The sequence below is a fragment of the Meriones unguiculatus genome, chromosome 10 (genome assembly GCF_030254825.1).
Source record: "Meriones unguiculatus strain TT.TT164.6M chromosome 10, Bangor_MerUng_6.1, whole genome shotgun sequence".
Classification (NCBI taxonomy): Eukaryota; Metazoa; Chordata; class Mammalia; order Rodentia; family Muridae; genus Meriones; species Meriones unguiculatus.
Window position 1 is genome coordinate 109,030,150 of NC_083358.1, and position 19,007 is coordinate 109,049,156.

Sequence of the window (19,007 nt, forward strand, 5' to 3'; positions counted from 1 at the left end):
GCTAACTGAAACCCTCTATTGAGGAAATAAAAACAAACAAAAAAAAAAAAGAGGAGACAAGGCCTTAGGAAATGTGAGGATTTGAGAGATACGCTTATTTGATTTTTTTTTTTTTTGCTTAGATAACACTGGGTTACATTGCTCAGGTGCACCCTGACAGAACATACGCAATCACACTGGGCATATGAGCAGCACCAGAACAAGTACAAAGGCAATTAGCACTACTGTGAGCATATTTCTACCTTAATAAAAAGGCAAAGAAACTTGCAATTTGTAAAATGCTATCACAGGTTTCAAGTAAAAATAAAAAGGACAATGCAAAGGTTATATGTGAAATGCTCCTTGATACACATATCCAGGAGGACCTGCCTCTCACTCCTGCTCTCTCTGTCGCCTATTTCTGGTAATTGTTGTTGCTGTTTGTTTTATTTTGGTTTGGTTTTTCAAGATAGCATTTTTCTGTGTAGTCCTGGCTATCTTGGAACTTGCTCTGTAGAGCAGTCTAGCCTCTATCTCAGAGATCGGCCTACTGGGATTAAAAGAGTGTCACCCCTCAGATTAATTTTATTTTATGCATGAGTATTTTGCCTGCACGTATGTATGTGTACCACATGAGGTCAGAAGAAGGTGTTGGTTCCCCTGGAACTGGACTTACAGACGGCTGTGAGCTGTCAGAGCTCCTCTACAAGAACAAGTGCAGTTAACTGCCAAGCAAGCTTCTCACCTCTCTAGCCCCTCTGCTACCTGTTTTAACACACAGAGCCACTAGGTGGCAGACACTCCTAACAAGTTTTATTGATTTCAACACGAAACAAGGAGAAAGATGAACGAAGCATCTCAAGTTATCATCATCTTGTCTCCTTCCTGCTCTCAAAGTTCAAGCAAGACAATCATGCCCGACACATTTCCAGTGTGAAATTTTCATTATGCCAACCAAAAGGAATAAACAATTTGCTCTTTCACTGGCCACTATTTGGTGCACATATGCCTCCAGAAAGAAGGGCAGAAAACACAGGAAGAACTTGGATGTCTCTGGCCCTGGACAACACTCCCACCAGCTAAGGCCGTCTTTAAAGTGGCTGCAGTAGGCTTAAAAGCACTGACTTTGTTGCTGTTATCCCCGCCTAGCACACGCCATGGCCTCATGAGGTTTCCGTCCTGTGCGGCCAAAGCTGAGGATCAGTTACGACCTACACTTAGCAAGAAGGCAAAGCTGATCACTGGTTTGTTTGAATTCCAAACTCTAGAGCAGCTTGCTCAGGAAGAGCAGCTTTCTACAACATCCACCCCAGCTCTGGGAGTGCCCTGTGGGTTCTATCTCTGGAGCAAAAAATGTATGATCGAGGATATGTCAATGATTTTTTTTAAATATTTCTTTTTAAAAATATTTATTTATTACGTATACAACGTATGTATACCTGCAGGCCAGAGAAGGGCACCAGATTTCATTATAGATGGTTGTGAGCCACCATGTGGTTGCTGGGAACTGAACTCAGGACCTTTGAAAGAGCAGCCAGTTCTCTTAACCTCTGTGCCATCTCTCCAGCCCCAAATATTTATTTTTAATTATTTGTCTCCATCAGTCATAAAAATGTGAATGAACAGAGGCCAGAAAAGGGCATCAGATCCCCCGGAGCTAGAGTTATAAGTGGTTGTGAACCACCTGATGTGGGTGCTGGGAACCAAACTCTCCCGGAGGAGCAAGTGTTCAGGACTGCCGAGCATCTCTCTAACCCTCAGACACACCATTCTTACATCATGCTGCTTGAAACAACTCATAACAATGAACTTTTTGTTTTAAAGAAACACAATGCATTGTGTGTATGTGTGTGCCCATTTGTATGTGTGAGCACACTTGTGTGGATGTGCACATGTGTGTATGGAGGCCTGAAGCTGATGTCAAGCATCTTCCTTGATTGATCTCTTTACTATGGAAACAGACTCTCCTAAAGAACTCTTGCCAAGGCCTGCAAATCTAGCTGCCTGCTCCCATGCTCTGGGGTTCCATCTCTTGTCTCCTGAGCCCTGAGATCACCTGTGCCATCTTAATACAGGTTCCGGGGAATCTGAACTTTGGTCCACATGCTCATGCGGCAAGAGCTTTATCAGGAAACACTGTACCTCCTGAGCCCCAAAATGACATAAAACTTTATATTACATCCTTGGATATGAAATTCCAAATGACTTAAAAAAAAAAAAAAAGACTTTAGTTCTGTATTATTGCCAGTTATAAAGGAACAATGGAAGTTGAGGATGGGGGAAGACACTGGAAAACAACAAAACCTCTGAAAAGATATTCCCATTTCTAATGCCACAAATAACTAATCAAAGCATGGCAAAAAACAAACAAAAAGAAAAACAAAACCAAAGTCAGGGACAGTTAAGAGTACTTGCTGTTCTTGGAGAGGATGAGGGTTCAGTGCTCAGCATCCCACTGGGCAGTGCACAACTGCCTGCAACTCTAGTTCCATAAGGCCTGACACCTTCTGTCATCCAAAGGCATTTTTGTGCATATGTGCAAACACATATATACATAACAAACCAAAATACCTGTCCACACATGAAAACAAGGCATATTGATATGGAAGATATGGGGGTGGAGAAGAGGTGGGAAGAGGGGGAGATAGGAGAGGAGAAAGGGAGAGGGAAAGGAGAGGGAGAACTGAGGAAATACGTAAATGTATATTGTCATTATTACAGGACCTGGTCAGCTTTTATAGAGAACATCAGTAAACACATCAGGCTCTATGGGCCATATGTCACCCTATACTCTTGTGCTTGAACAAAGAAAGCAGCTACATTCACACACGAAACTGGCAAGGCTGCCTTTCAGTGAAACTTTTAAAATCAAAACTAAGAAAACAGTTGTAGTTTCCCCAGTTCTTGGTGCAGAGATGGAACATCAAACTCCATGCCTACTTTCTTATATAAGTGATCACAATACCTGCCAAATCCCTGCGCAGTAATGTTTAAATTCAATTTGACAAGTACCCTTTCATATTTTTTAATCAAGTTAAAGCTAAGAATATGAAAAGCAAAGTTGCAGAATATAAAAACGTTCAAGCATTTACATAAGAATGACAACCATGGGTGGCAAGGAGTAAAGGATGGCGGCCACCAAGCCTGGAAATCGTTCCATTCCAGATCCCACACAGCAAAAGCAAACTGATTCCTACACATTATCTTCTGACCTCCACACGTGTGGCATGGCATGAATACATGCACATGTACTATGCTAAATAAACAAACAAATAAATAAATGCAATTTCTTCTTAGAGAATTAAAAATAAGCTGGAAATGTCATTTATCCATATAATACCACTATCTGGGAAACTGAGGCAGAACTGTTGAACATTCAGTGCCAGCCTGGACTATGTAGCGAGTTCCACGCTGGCCTGTCTAAAGAGAAAAGGGGTGAAGAGAGAAGGGGGAAAAAGGAGGAGAAGAGGGCAGGGGAGAATTTTGATCTCCAGGAGAGAACTAACTCCCACAAGCTGTCATGACCCTCTCTCTCTCTCTCTCTCTCTCTCTCTCTCTCTCTCACACACACACACACACACACACACACACACTGCAGTAATGTATGCACCCCAACCCCACAAAATGAATAAAGAACCTAGCCTTTAATAAAAACAAGCTACAAAAAATCCTATGAAGGGGGCTAGAGAGATGGCTCAAAGGTTAAAAACACTCCCTGTTCTTCCAAAGGTCCTGAGTTAAATTCCCAGCAACCACATAGTGGCTCACAACCATCTAAAGTAAGATCTGGTATGCAGGCAGAATATTGTGTAAATAATAAATAAAATCTTAAAAAAAAAAATCCTATGAAGTTATCTTAGCCCATTAAAAAGCAAAAACAAACCAACCAACCTCCACTAAGACCTACTGCGTACCTGTAAAAGGCTTGATTTTGGAAATCCCCATTCGGGGCAGAAGCCTGACTTGCTGGTTCCAGCCCTCGCGGCTGGTTGGAAGGCACTTGTCCTATGGCATTACCTGCATTCTCTGCGACCTTCAGGAGTACACAGCAAGGCTCATCCTTAGCACCTGGAGACACTTCTCTCTGGTTGGCGGTGGGGGCTTTTGGAAACAAGGTGCCCACCCAAGCTCACCCACCTCTTTATTCTGCTGTGTTTGCTGCCACCTCCAGCGCCTTTTCAATGCTTCCTTCTCGACACCCTTCTCCATTAGTGCATACAAAGCTTTCCTCAGCACCAAGTCTCTATCATGGAAACCCCACATCCCTGTAGGGAGAAAGCAAGGCATAGGACACTTTGTCTTGATTCGGCTCCACTTACTAATCCAGCCACTGTTTTGTGGAGACAGGCATCAAACTCAGGGTCTCAGAAAAGGAGGAAAATATAATATATTCCCCAAACTCCTGAAAGAAAGCCCTCATTCCTCAGCAAACCTAACAGAGAAAAATACAACAGCGAGTAATACTGGTTTGACACCACACAGCCCTCAGCATCACAACTTATAAAATAGCTCGTGGGGACTCTTCCAAAGCTAAGGACAAACACATGCAGTTGTGAGTAGGCTTAACAATTCCAAATGTCACAAGACACTTCTATACACTGAAAGAATAAGTGTAATTTTGCCACCACACACAATATAGCCACATAAAGCTTGCTTACTATGCTCATTCCTTCTAGAGCTCAGCTCATTGAGTAGAGCGTAAACTAAGCCTGTGCTCTCCCACCACCAAAGACAGGATGCTAAGGTAAAGGTCTCCCATCTCTCCAAGTCTTGCTGCGAACCACCATATCTACCTGAGAGGAAGTGTGGGAACATGAAATCCTACAATGACACTTGACTCTTTCTCTCCACAGGGAAGGACTCACCAAGAGAGGCTGCATGCAGGAGGCAGTTCCCATCTCCAGTAGTTGCTAAAGGCAGCAGCCTCTGGCAGGTGGAGTCCACACTGACCCACCAATTCAACCGCCCTGCAGACATGACAGTGGGAGAAAGGAAAGAAGCACATTAGGAAGACTGCCCAGAATAAAAGTGCTAGTGTTTTTCTTGAGACGGGGTCTTGCTACATAGACCAGGTTGGCTTTGAATTTATGATTCTTCTGTCTCATCCTCCCAAAAAAGATACTGTATGCTCTATATCATTATCATCATCATCATCATCATCATCATCATCATCATCATCTTGAAACATGGTCTCGGAGCTGAGGCTGACCTCTGAACTTACTATGTAGCTGAGGTTGGGCTTAAACTCCTGGTACATGTGCTTCCATAGTCTAAGTGCTGAGATTATAGGAACACAGCATGAAGCCCAGCCTCCACGACTCTTCATAGTGTCTTTCCTTACAGTTAAGAGTCTGTCGAACATGAGTAGCTAAATCAGTGGGTCTTAGTAAAGACAAATTTTGTCCCATGGGATCATACAGACATGTCTGTTCTCCGCAGTTGGTGGGAAGGTTGTGCTCCCGGCATCTAGTATAAACAAAGCAGCAATGCTTCTAAGCACAATGCCCACGGCGGCACCAAGTCAACAGTGCCCAGGCTGAACTATTAGCTGATTGGTTTGGCTCATTCCTTCGCTCTGGACAAGAGACCAGTGAATACAATAGCAGCAAAGCTCAGCCTAACTGAATCAGCAAGAGAAAAATTATGCAAGGTTTATACCTTGTATATTTACATATGTCACTCAGCAGGTGTGTGGTATTACTTTAGAGTTATACCCAAAAGACAAAGTACAAAAAACACCCAAGTAAATTACACTCAATTGTGAATAGCAATCTCACAAATCCATTATTTGCAGGAGGGAACTATTTTACAAATGACACCTGAAAGTTTTCTTGAGCAATTACAAAGTCTACAAAAGGAAAAAAAAAAAAAAAAGGTTTATAATTTCCACTAGCCCAGACAACTTACTAAGAGTTACAGTTACCACTGACAGATATAGAATGGAAAAGCTTCTGTTCATGCCCCTACCTCCAATCTCCAGCCTTTCTTCCATGGGAACTTAAAAAACTGTACGTTTATTTATGTTACATGTATGAATGTTCTCTATATGTATGTCTATGTCCCACAGGAATGCCTGGTACCCTCAGAGGTCAGATGAGGGAACTGGATCTCCTGGAACTAGAGTTGTGGGCACTTGTGAGCTGCCACGTGAATATGGGAAACAAAAGCTAAGTCCTCCAGAAGCTCAATACTTCTTTTTCTTTCTTGAGACATTTCACTGTGTAGCCATGGCTGGCCTGGAGCTCTGATCCGCAGACCAGGTAAACTAGCCTGGCCTCAAACTCCTAAGAGATCTGTCTGCTTCTGCCTCCAGAATGCTGAGATTAAATAAAGCACACACTACCAAGCCTGGCCTTTTTCAATCCCCACTGCTCTCATGAGGATTTTTTATTTTATTTTAATTTTTTGGGTTTTCAAGACAGGGTTTCTCTGTGTAGCCTTGGCTGTCCTGGACTCACTTTGTAGACCAGGCTGGCCTTGAAATCACGGAGATCCACCTGCCTCTGCTTCTGGAGTGCTGGGATTAAAGACGTGAAGGGCAGCTAAATGTTCTTAATTACATTTATTCAGTGTGTAAGTGTCTAACCGTTTGTGCATGTCACAGCACATGCATACAGTCAGCTCTTTCCTTCCACTATGTGGATCCCAAGGCTCAAACTCAAGTTGTCAAGCCTTGATGGCAAATGCCTTTACCCGCTGAGCTGTTTTGCTGACCCAAATTAAATTAATGCTAATTTAAAATGGACTCAATTGAGAGGTAACTAAATCTAGGGAAAAGATTCATATGAACAGATGTGACTTTTCGGGCATCATCTACAGTCTTGGTCCTCTGTGTTTGCAAAACTGCTCCACGGCTTATTGTAATCAACCGTATCTGTTCATATACTGAGACCAACTGTTAAGCCCTTTACATACATATCTGGTTTCCCTTCTATTAGACAGGAACTTCCCAAAGTGTCTAATTTTCATTCCTGCCCATTCCCACCATGCCTAGATAATTTTCATTCTTTATCTCAGTACACATATCTGACTAACCCCTATCTAAGAGCAATCAGATCACAATTGTGCACTTAAAGAAATAGCTACTGATGAAGGCTGGCCCCTTGTGTGGCTGCTGGACAAGACTAGAGAAGATATCACTGAGGAGGAAACACCACTGACCTGCCTGTTCCAAGGCAACCAGCATGGACTGCTCAATGAGGTCTCTCTCTATGAAGCTGCGGAAGTCTTCCTTGTACACAGTGAGATCTGGAAGCTGGAAGGCACAGATGGGCATTTCCAGGGGGTGCTCACTGCTCCCCCCACCCCCACCATTGGAGGAGACATGGGATCGGGCCAGGGAAACAATGCTGGAACTCGCGTGGGAGATGCCCCTAGACAGGCGTTTTTCTGCAATGAGAAATGGAGTCACCTTAGAATATATGTAACTCACTCTGAGAACTCTCCACAGATGTAGGCTAGTTACTGCATGACAGTTTCCACTCAAGGAAAAACTGAATGGAACCAGCTACTTCTGAACTTCATAATATTTTTTTTTCTTAAGCCAAATATAAATGGTGAAATACAAAATGGTATTTTGCAGACACTTACAGTACTTATCATCTTTCTATCCATGTCTGGGGTTTTCCTAACTTCCCTTTTCCTGTGACTTTATTTGGGACTCCCATTTTTCAAGATGAATGCGAGCACCATTCACTTAGCAACTTGGTAATTTTTTTTTTTTTTTTTTTTAGCAGGAAAAAGAATAAGTAAGAGACATGGGCTTTTATTAGGCTGGATGTAGCCAAATAATCACTCTGGTAATCCTTAGGGTTTAGAGGATGTAGAAAGGATCTCCATTATAGAAAAGAAAATGATAAGAGTGTCATAACAACATCTATACTATTTACTATAACTTTTATGGATATTCATATTTATCAGAAATTTAGACAGTCAAATTTTAATATGCCAGAGAGCAAAACACTAATGCAAACTGTGGCCCTCCCATCACTTCATTTAAGCACATGGCACCTGCAATGCACAGCCCACATAACACATGAGCACAGCTTCAAGTACTTGAGTGATTATATTATCATAGGGAACAGGAGCTCTAATGCTAGGCAGCTGTCTTTGGTCAGTACTGGCCAGAGAAGATTTAAAGCAAGCAAGAGCTGCCTCAGGTCATTGTATAGACAGCTACAAAGTAGCAGCTGGGCTTGGCTGGGAGAGAGTGAGAAATGAAAGTATCCCTAAAGGAGCATAGACTCACTCCACACACAAACCTCAGTCCTCAGTTGAAGCAATACCTTGAATGATGTCATCCTGTCTCTGCAGGACCGGTCGAGAGGGGCGAGTGAGCTCTCTATCCAAACACCCTTTTTCAGGGGTCTTAGGGCAACTACTCCCTCCACTAAAGGGTGGGGACAGGTTCCCAGCATGGACTTGGCGTAGCTGTTCAAAATCACTTAGGGCAGCAGTCACATCCCAGTTCTTTCCTAACAGGAGAAAAAAAACAAACAAACAAAAAACAAAACAAAACAAAATTATAGACCTAGAGTGTTAAGAAACTGGGGAAGACATAGGAAGACATTCTAACCATCCTGGCACAACTAAGCAAGCCAGGTATGGCAGCACAAGCTTATGCTAGAACTCAGGAGGCTGAGGCAGGAGGATCAGAGTTTGAAGTCAGTCTGGGCTATCTGAGTAAGAACATACTAATGCACACTACAATTTTTTTTAACTCTCTTTTACTACTACTTTAATTTTCTTCAATCTGAAATACCAATTTTCTTTCTTTTTTTTTTTTTTTTAAAGATTTATTTATTATTTATACAACATCCTGCCTGCACACTAGATCTTACTATAGATGGTTGTGAGCCACCATGTGGTTGCTGGGAATTGAACTCAGGACCTTTGGAAGAACAGTGAGTGTTCTTAACCTCTGAGCCATCTCTCCAGCCCCCTGAAATACCAATTTTCTTTATTGTCTATTTCCTATGTAAGCGACATAATGGCAGAAACATAATGTCTCTAAACTTCAGAGATCTAGTCACATAAAATGAACGCCTTTTACAGACAAAGGAAACAAACCAGGACTTGTTCAAAGTCACAGCTGGTTTGCAACAGGGTCAGTAGACTCCAGGATGTCGAGTCACCTAAAAGTATATACAAAGAGCCAGCCTCTGACCAAGATCTGCCACCCGCCACAGAGACAAAAGGAGCTGCACCGCTCCCACTTTAAAACAGTTCTCAATCCCAACGACTCTATGTGATGGGTTTGCATGGAGTTTTTTCTGTCATTCTCTTTTTAAAAAAAGATTTTATTTAATTGTTTATTTATTATTGTTTATTTGTTTATATAGCGTTCTGCCTGCATGTATGCTGTACTCCAGAAGAGAGCACCAGATCTCACTATAGATGGTTATGAGCTACCGTGTGGTTGACAGGAATTGAACTGGGGACCTCCGGAAGAGCAGCCAGTGCTCTTAACCTCTGAGCCATCCCTCCAGCCCTATTTAAATTACTTAATACATGTTGATTAACTGTTTGCATTTCTGTTACTCTAGCTTGCTACAGCCTTGGTTTAATGTATCACCTAGTACGTAAACACCTCCAATCTACTCAAGGAATCCCATGAGATTCATTTTTCTAAAGCACAGTTCTTATCATTTAATTCTGTGTTCAAAATCTTTAAATAATGGCTTATCACTACTACAGAAGACTCATTAGCCCAATATTTAAGGCTTTCTATGGTCTCTTCTATTTTCTACCTTTTTCTCTGTACTGCAACTTATTTGTGAAAACCATAGATAATAATACTAGTAGGCTGTGTCTGTTTCCTCCAGGCTGGTTGGGATCATTGCCATCTGACGCCCTCCTCTGGCCACCCTGGGAACTAGACACGTACACAGTATATACATACATATATTCATGTTCGGTTAATGACGTTCATCAAGTCCCTCCGCTGCCCAAGGGTATATAAGCATTTAACCACTGCTAAGAAGACAGACTTTTTGGTGGTATACTGCCCCTAGTTATCCATCTGCTTGGCATGCTACAAGCTCCTCCAGTAACCTCAACAAGCTCTGGCTGAGCAGGCTAGACCTGGATGAGGTGGCTTCTCCGATCTGCTCCCTCTATCAGATGGCTAGAGATAGACCTTCCCAGGGAAAGTTGTGCAATGCTGTGCAGCACCACGCGCTGCCCCGAAGGTTAAATGAGCTGAAGCACATCAACGGTGCTTTGTGTGCAGCACGTATGTGCGCTCGCTACTCTATCATGGCCTCTGTCTAACCCTCCAGTACGCTACACTAACTACTCATGCTTGCTGCCCCTCAGCTCTAACACTGTCCAACCCTCTGCACTCTCTGTTCGAGCCTCCACTGGCCTCCTTGCTGCTCCTGGACCACGTCAAGATTCTCCATCTGGGCCTCTCCACTGACGGTTCTTACTGCATAGATAATTTTCTCCAGCATATCTACATAGATGAATTTTTGTAAACTTCAGGTATCTGCTGAATTATCATGTTCTTACTAAGTCCTACTCTGACTGCCTGGTTTAAAATCACATGTACCTCCTCACTCTGGTCATCATTTCTCATAACACTCCATACTCTAGAACATAATTTATGTACACAATAGACATATTTATAATTCACAGAGCTACCATACTTCTTGTTCACTGACTTCTTTTCTTCTACAGCATTAGGGAAGAGCTTTTGTTTAGTGCAAGCATCCAGAACAAAACTTAGCATCTAGCAGAAACTCAGTAAACATCTGCCGAAAAAAAAATGGAGAATATTTCCCCTAAATCAACTCATTTATTAATAAACAGCCTGTCTTGAGAAATGGATATGGATTTCCAACTGTAAAGAAAGCTCCTTAAAATCATCAGGCCCTCTCAACACTAAGCATGTCCAACATGGAATGTTAATCATCTTGTCTCCAAAACACGTTTCCTCTCTTCCTCATGTGACTCCTAAATCAGTAATAGCATCACAATCTCTCCAGGTCCCAAGCCTTCAGCTTTGGCTCCTCACTGCTGCTCAGACCCTACCCTTGTTTCTCCCTCACCAACCAGTTACTCATAAGGTTGTTTAAGTATCTCTCTAATCCATTCCTTCTTATCTGTTTTACGTGCCTCTGCCATAACTCAAGTCTTCACAATGCTTACCTGGTCTTTGTTCTTCTAAGAGGGAGATTATCTGGCATCACTTTTTTTTTTTTTAACTCAAGATTTTTAGAATTTTTACATAATATGAACTTTGTCTGCATGTATATCTGCACACCAGAAGATGGCATCAGACAGTTTTGAGCTGCCTTGTGGGGTGCTGGGGAGTTGAAGTCAGGACCTTGGGAAGAGCATTGAGTACTCTTAATCACTGAGCCATCTCTCCAGCCCCTGATAAGACTTTCTTATGCGACTCTGTTCTTAATCTCTTTTTTTCTCTAATTTATTCTTTGTGCTACAACCGAAGTTATTTTTTTCTTATTGTTTGGTTTTTGAGACAGGGTTTCACTGTGTAGACCAGGCTGGTCTTGAACTTACAGAGTTCTACCTGCCCCTGCCTCCTGAGTGCTGGAATTAGGTGACACCATGCCTCGGAAAAAGTTAACTTTTAAAGAAAAATAACATTATAAAGAGAGAGACAGCACAAAGAGTTCTTTGGTTCCCTTTTTAAATTGTACTTTCTGAAAAATGTATTTTATTTGTGTGGATGTTTTACCTGCATGTATGTATGTGCCTCACATGACTGTCTGGTGTCCAAGGATGCCAACTGGAATTGCAGATAGTTGTGAGCCACTATGTATGTACTGGGAACTGAACTCAGGTTCTCTGTAAGAGCAGCAAATGCTCTTACTGCTGACCCATCTCTCCAGCCACTAATTAACATCTAAATCCATCAACAACTTCCTTCCCTCTCACCAACTATGGTCTAAGTTACCATTATCTCTCACCTGAACTATGGCAATACGCTAACCTGGTTTTACAAATGGCCACCTTCCATTATAATCCTATTGGAATAGATTAAACACTGAAACTCTGAAACCTATTTTTATATTATTAAAAACTTCACTTCAAGTGAATGCAAGGTATAAGTTCCTTACTATGGCAACAAAGCCCCCATGTTCTGCTTCTTGTCCACCTAACCAGCTGCCCATCACTCTACTCCTCTTCCCACTCACTCATTATCGGTTTTTCCATGAAATCAATCTCTCCTCTCGGGATCATCTTGTAAACTATTTCTCCTGGGTATTCCTTTCTGAAAGGACTTCCTGTACCTTAGAACTAAATTGGATTTACCTCTCACTCTCACAGCATTCTCAGCTTTTTTTTGTTTTGTTTTGTTTTAATAACATTGAGTGTCTATAACATGCAAGAAGTAATTTGTAAAATCATCATTAAGAGCCACACTCTAAAAACCAGTCAAGGCTCAAATCCTATGTAACTTTACTGCCAGTTAAAACACAGCAGTTGAGAGAATGAGACATCTTAAGTTCCTTGCATATACTGGGCATAATGCACATACACTGAAACACATTATAAGAGGATGATTTTATTTTTGTTTCTTAATTTTCAGTGTGTTACTGGGCACATGTATGGTATATGTGTGTGGTGTGTGCATCCTAGTACATACAGAGGCTAACGCACGTGTGTGGTATATATGTACAGTGTGTGTATACAGTGTGCATAAAGGCGAGAGGTCAAGATCAGGTGGTTTTCCTTATGACTATGGCTTTAGTGGGCTAATCTAACTTTCCTTGAAATACCTGAACATAAACTCATGGTGAAGAAAGCCATCCAATACATACAAGGTGAAGGGGGAATTTTGGATTTTAAAGCTATGATGGATCACACAAAGTAGATCATTAAAAGCAACTTAAATGGAGGGGCTTTAGTACACAAATATTTTTCTGATCACCTTAAGTGTTCCAAACCACCCTAATAATAAATACAAACTTTTGCTTTGTCTTTTCTCACTCCCTCCTCACCTTCCAGAAGATCTCGAGCCAGCCCTGGCTCTGCACCTGTGGAACGAACAAAATCCGACAGGACAGCATCCATGTCCAGGGTCATGGGATCATCAGGTGCTCTCCGGCAGCAGAATGTGAGCAGAACATTGATCACAATCCAGGCTCTGACCTGAAAAGGAGATAGGTGCACAAGGCTCCAGTAACTACAACAGCATCACCATGGACCAATTTCAACAGTTTCTTAACCAAGTGGTAAACCATTTTGGTTCTTTATTCTAACAATATGAACGTATTTCATTTCCTCGCTAACAATACCTTAGTGCCTACAATAACCACAAACCACTCTGAACAAAGCTTTTCTTCTTCCTTCTTCTTCTTCTTCTTCTTCTTCTTCTTCTTCTTCTTCTTCTTCTTCTTCTCCTTCTCCTTCTCCTTCTCCTTCTCCTTCTCCTTCTTCTTCCTCTTCTTCTTTTAGAGGAGGGAGGCCCTCAGGAGTAAGCTTAGGGCTTGCACACACTAGGCCAGTGCTCGCTCCTCACTTAGTCGTTTGCCTCTGCAGTCTAAAGGAAGGAGGCAGCAGATTGCTGCCCTAAAATCCCTCCAGCCTGCAATGTTCCCTAGTATGGCACCACACTCATTTCCTTCCTGAAACATATTTATTCTTAAGGATTTTTGGTTTTACAGACAATGCCTCATTATGTAGCTCAGGATAACCTCAAGCTTGTAGCAATCCTCCTGTCTCAGACTTTTTTGTTTTGTTTTTGTTTGTTTTATTTTTTGAGACAAGGTTTCTCTGTGTAGCTTTGGCTGTCCTGGACTCACTTTGTAGACTAGGTTGGCCTGGAAATCAGAGATCTGCCAGCCTCTGTCTCCCTTAGTGCTGAGACTCTTGAATGCTGATATTAAAAGCATGTGCCACCATGTCCTGGCTTTTTTCTGAAGAAGCAGGAAGGTGTATGTCTTCTTTACTAATGTATCACCAGAATGAATCATTTGACACAGTACATTGTAAAATGCAAGGGTTTTTCTATGTCTGCCCTAGCTCTAAACAGACATGGAGACCTTTATCTTTATTGAAAGCTTTAGACACTACAGCTGGGCAGATACTCAGCTATTCTACCTGATAATTCTGGCCTGGCCTACTTCCCAGACACATGCCCTATTACCTGGCTGCTCCTTCGTCCCTGTTCCAATGGTGACTCTGCCCCTCTCTATGGTCCCCTCACTAGGATCAGACATCCCACCTTAACTCTCCAGCCCAGCTATTGCTTCATAAAAATGGCAACAGCAGAGTCCAGCTTATAATCAGATCTCTGCCGGACACAGTGCAAAAGACATCATTCCATGGCACACTGGCCCTTAGCAGATAGTTAGTAAACAAATGAATACTATACAGCAGATGATTTCGGGGCTAATAGTCTCATGCTAGTTGAGAAAACAGGAAGAGTGAACTGAATGCTGCAACTACTCAAAGTAAGATAACAAGCTATCCTGCACTCTGAGTGGAGTGTCCAGAGGCTCATAAAAAGTCACTAACTTCAGGAACTCAGGAAACAGAATAAAAAAAAAAAAGTTTTTCCCCTCCCAGGATAAACTAGTGGCAGGTAAAGTTTACCTGAGAAAAGATCCCTTCTTTCAGACTTGACATTAGGGGAAACTATGTCCCTGACCTGGCAGCCTGGCACCAAGCCAACATTCCTCTGAGGTTAACAGTTCCAGCTGAGAAAGCAAAGATAGGGTGGAGAACAACCTCTGAGCAAATCTACCAGCCTTATAGTGTTCTGTAGGGGGGGGTGGTGGCATTCATAAAGTGCCCAGATACCCAACTGCCCTGTTACACCCACTAATCTCATCTTTTTGGAAAAGCCAAAACCAGAATTGTTGAAAATAGATGAGTCTGACAAAACATTCCTCCTAAAACCTAAAGTCTAAGAATGACTCCCAGGCATTGTTTCCTCCTCTTCTACCCCTGGATACAACTTGTTTAATGGAATGATCTGATCTCAATTTTCTACATTCCTTGGAGGTAGTAAGGCAAATAGTAAATATTTGTGGGTTATGAAGATTCTAAGTCTCCAACCTGATAACTGGATTGTTTTGTTGGTGGTAGTTCTCTGGATTTTGTTTTTTGAAAAGGAGCAATCATTGTTCCTAATAACATGAGATCAATGGGTACAGGGCATGATTTAGTCATATCCCTAGCCTAGCATTTAGCAAGGTATCTATAATATAGTAGGCAGCCAATAAAGACCTGGTGAATAAATTCATTATAAACAAATGTCTAATTCTCATCTGTTTTAACATCTTAAACACCACATCAGCATTCCCCTGATGTCGTGAATACTCCCTGCTGTTAGCCTCATAAGAACCCAGAATGACATGAAGAACTTCTGACCAAGCATTCTATAAAGTGTCGCGGCCCCCTTGCAGTTCGTGCTTAAGAATTAATCTTCACCGAGCATGGTGGCACACGCCTATAATCCCAGCACTCTGAGAGGGAGAGGTAGGCAAGTAGAGTGAGTAGGCCAGCCTGATCTACTAAGTGAGTCCTGGATAACCAGAACTACACACAGAAAAACCCTGTCTCAAAAAAACTAAAAAAAAAAAAAAAAAAAATTAATCTTCAAGGCAAGCAAGTGGTACACGTCTGTAATATAAGCAACTAAAAAGCAGAGACGGGAGGTTTGAGAATTCAAGACCCTGAGAAAGGCTGTCTCAAAGTAAAAATAATAACAAATAAATAAATGCTTTCAGAACTAACGGGTAAATTAGAGGCTTTCGTCTGTAATGCAGGTGAGAATTCAAGCTCATTGTACTCACCACTCTGGTCACAGAACATAGGCAATGCCCAAATAACAAACACATAAATAGTCCAAAATTAAAAGCCTAACTCCAAAATAAACTTCAATCTTTGCTCTTAAGAAATAAAACAAGGCTTGCGCCCACACCCAAGATGGCGCCCTCGTCCACCCAGCACTGACTCTACCTCGCAGCCGTGCCACTGTACTTCCTACTTGTACTGTCTACTTCCCAGCTCAAGCTGCTGAGGCCATGCGCATGCTGCTGGCTGGCCAGGGCCGGAGCTGAAAGGAGGAGGTGGTTACCAAAGATTCCTGGATGCAAGGCTTGCTCAAGCCTACCCTTTCTGTGTGGGTAGCTCCCCAAGTTTGAGGACAGAGACCTCACCCTGTACCAATCTAATGCCATCTTGAGGCGCTTTAGGATTTATGGGAAGGACAAAAGGGAGGCTGTCCTAGTGGAGATGGTGAATGATGGGGTGGAGGACCTTTGCTGCAAATATGCCACCTTCATCTACACCAAAAATGAGGATGGTAAGGATGACTGTGAGAAGGCCCTGCCTGGGCACCTGAAGCCTTATGAGACCCTGCTGTCCCAGAACCAGGGAGGCAAAGTCTTCATTGTGGCTGACCAGATCTCCTTTGCTGATTACAACTTGCTGACCTGCTGCTAATCCACCAGGCCCTGGCCCCTGGCTGCCTGGACAACTTCCCCCGGCCCTTTGCCTATGTGGCACATCTCAGTGCCCAGCCCAAGATCCAGGCCTTCTGTCCTCCCCAACCTTGCTGCCTTCAATGGCCACAGCAAACAGTAGTGGACAGACAGAGAGGAGCTGCTCCCCCCCTCCCTTTCAGAACATTAAAATTTATAAGACAGGAAAAATAAATAAAAATAAAACAAGGTTAACCAGTGTGGTGGTTCAAGACTTTAATTCTAGAATTCCAGAAGCAGAGGCAGGTAGTTCTCTGTGAGTTTGAGGACAGCTTGGTCTATATAGTGAGTTCTAGGACAGCTAGAGCTATGAGACCCTGTCTCAAACAAACAATAAACAAACAAAACACAGTAAGGCACTTTAACAGCTTTCTGAAAGAATGTGGTAAAGATGCAAAAGCACAGAAACAGCACTCTGTGGAAAGCAGGGGACATGACTAAGCCACAGGCATGTAGACAATTTCTAGTCGGATACAGGTTTTCTAGTCAGATACAGAGGGAAACAAATGAAAACCATTGGTGTTATGGCATCTGGGATCTTACATAGTAACAGAAGGCAGGTCATTCAATTCCAAACATCTAAAATAAACAAATAACTCATATCTGGAAAGACTGGCTCTTCAGCAAAACTGTGAAACACTAAAGCAAACTTCTTGGCAGCACATTCTTGTATTGGATTCTCCAGGTACACGGTGTGGACTGTGCCCTTCGCCCCACAGGTAAGGACAACAGCTCTGGTTACATCACCACAACACCTGCCTAACGCTTCTCAAATTCCAAATGAAGATATTGAAGCCAGGGACGAAGACTATGTAGCTCGGTCTCAGCACGCAGGAAGGAAAAGTCCAAACAAAAACCAAAACACTAATTTTCAACTTTTCAAATCAAAGAGAAGCAGCATTCAAATATTTGTTGACTGCAGTTTATAGACAGCGTCAAACATTTTACTAGGATAAGGGCTGTCAGCACATAGCCGACCCAGTGCCTGCCTCCACAAAAGAACGCTGCTGTTCCAGCTCACGCACATCACCCAGTTTCCACATGAACACAGGCTCACAGGGAGCTCATTACTTTCAGATCCAACTGTTATAAATTGTTTTTTTTTTTTCCAAATAAAAGCCAAGCCTATCCCAGACTCCTCCCCCTAATAATGTTTACATAATAGTTCTTATTATGTTCTACAGAGCAACAGAACTGACTCCTGAGAATGATGGACTTTCAATGGAAAATATTAAATCATTACTTTACAGAAATATTTGTTGCAGTCCAACACCACGATGTTATCACGAGCCAGTCAGTGGCATTTATTTTATAAACTTTTTCCTGTATTTACTTGTACCTGTATTCATTTATAAATGTTGGTGCTGACCATAACTATAAACTCAACAAGCTGCAGAAACAAGAGTACCTTGATCAAAATTCAATTCTGCCTCTTGTCCCTCCTTCCACGCCCTTGGTCCAGCGAAGTGGAGACAGAAAATAAGAACTAAAAGGCACAAGTTAACACTCCTTCAGTCTTTAAGAGACAACGTAACCAGCATACAAAAGGCGCTTCCCACCAAATGCCACATCATGCCTTACTTGCTCAGCAACGAAAACAAAAAGCCAGTGAACAGCTCATCTAAATCTAGGTCTGAGCCCTTCTGGCCCTTTAGACCATCTAGAAGGTCTAACCCTGAGTCTTTCTGCTAGAGCCCACTGGACCCCAAGGGACTAAGACATCTGTGGATCCCTGCCACTTTATTTCATTACTGCCAGAAAGGGAGCACCAGTCGGTTACAGGCTTGTGTTTTTCTCACTTCAAGTCCTACCATTTTCTTAAGAAATTTCAGTGCTCATCTATAATCCATCTGCCTTAGTTTCATAATGTCTAAAATCTTTCATCTGTATTGCAACAATTCAGATGTGGACCCTGCCATTTCCTAAGACCATTTCCCCTGGCAGTCTTAAAATCCAGTATCTTACTGTACAATTCTATCTTATTTTCTTTTCTTAAGATAATGCCCCAGAACAGCCATCTGTACCCCACGCTGGCCTTCCCCTACCCAAAGGTAAGAAGGTCACTGCCTTCCTCCCTTTGCCTCCTGGTGCTGGGATTGCATGTGCAACCAGCATACCCAGCTTCCAGCTCTTCTCCATTCGAAACCTACTTTCTGGCTCACTGAGACATCTACTCCCTCAGCCACACTATGCATGGGATAAAAAAGAGCCCATGAACTACCAACTGAACACTGAGCGCTATGCTCAAGATTAAACATGAACAGTAAACCAGACACAATTCTAATGCCCATAAAATGTCCACGGTGAAACGGAAAAAATTATAAAATCTCACAATAATAAATATTGGAGTCAGGAATGTCATCCCCTGTAAGGAGGGAGAAAAAGCTCTAGGGAAGTGTTTAACCTAGAACTAAACAGTGAGCAACTGGAGTGCAAACTGGGATGGAAGAATGCTCTAAGCCAATAAAGCACACATCAAAGTTCTGAACAAGGTGCAAGCAGCAGAAAGTACAGACAGGACCCAGTAGACCCTAGTGCAGTTTTATCCTAAAAGTAATGAGATTT

The 19,007-nt window shown here is 42.4% G+C and overlaps 1 protein-coding gene and 1 pseudogene across 2 annotated transcripts in view; one reads left to right on the forward strand and one right to left on the reverse strand.

The window, feature by feature from the left end:
• The window catches only part of Otud7b (OTU deubiquitinase 7B), a 59,656-nt gene that overhangs the window by 13,216 nt on the left and 27,433 nt on the right, over positions 1–19,007 (reverse strand). For both annotated transcript variants that reach the window (XM_021650538.2, XM_021650537.2), the window contains 5 exons: positions 12,951–13,101; positions 8,265–8,453; positions 7,141–7,368; positions 4,845–4,946; positions 4,117–4,244 (listed from right to left, as the gene is read on the reverse strand). In XM_021650538.2, coding sequence (XP_021506213.1) covers positions 4,117–4,244; positions 4,845–4,946; positions 7,141–7,368; positions 8,265–8,453; positions 12,951–13,035 — 732 coding nt within the window. In that variant the 5' untranslated portion in view covers positions 13,036–13,101. The remainder of the gene's footprint in view (positions 1–4,116; positions 4,245–4,844; positions 4,947–7,140; positions 7,369–8,264; positions 8,454–12,950; positions 13,102–19,007) is intronic.
• The window catches only part of LOC132657121 (glutathione S-transferase alpha-4-like), a 30,746-nt pseudogene continuing 27,698 nt past the window's right edge, over positions 15,960–19,007 (forward strand).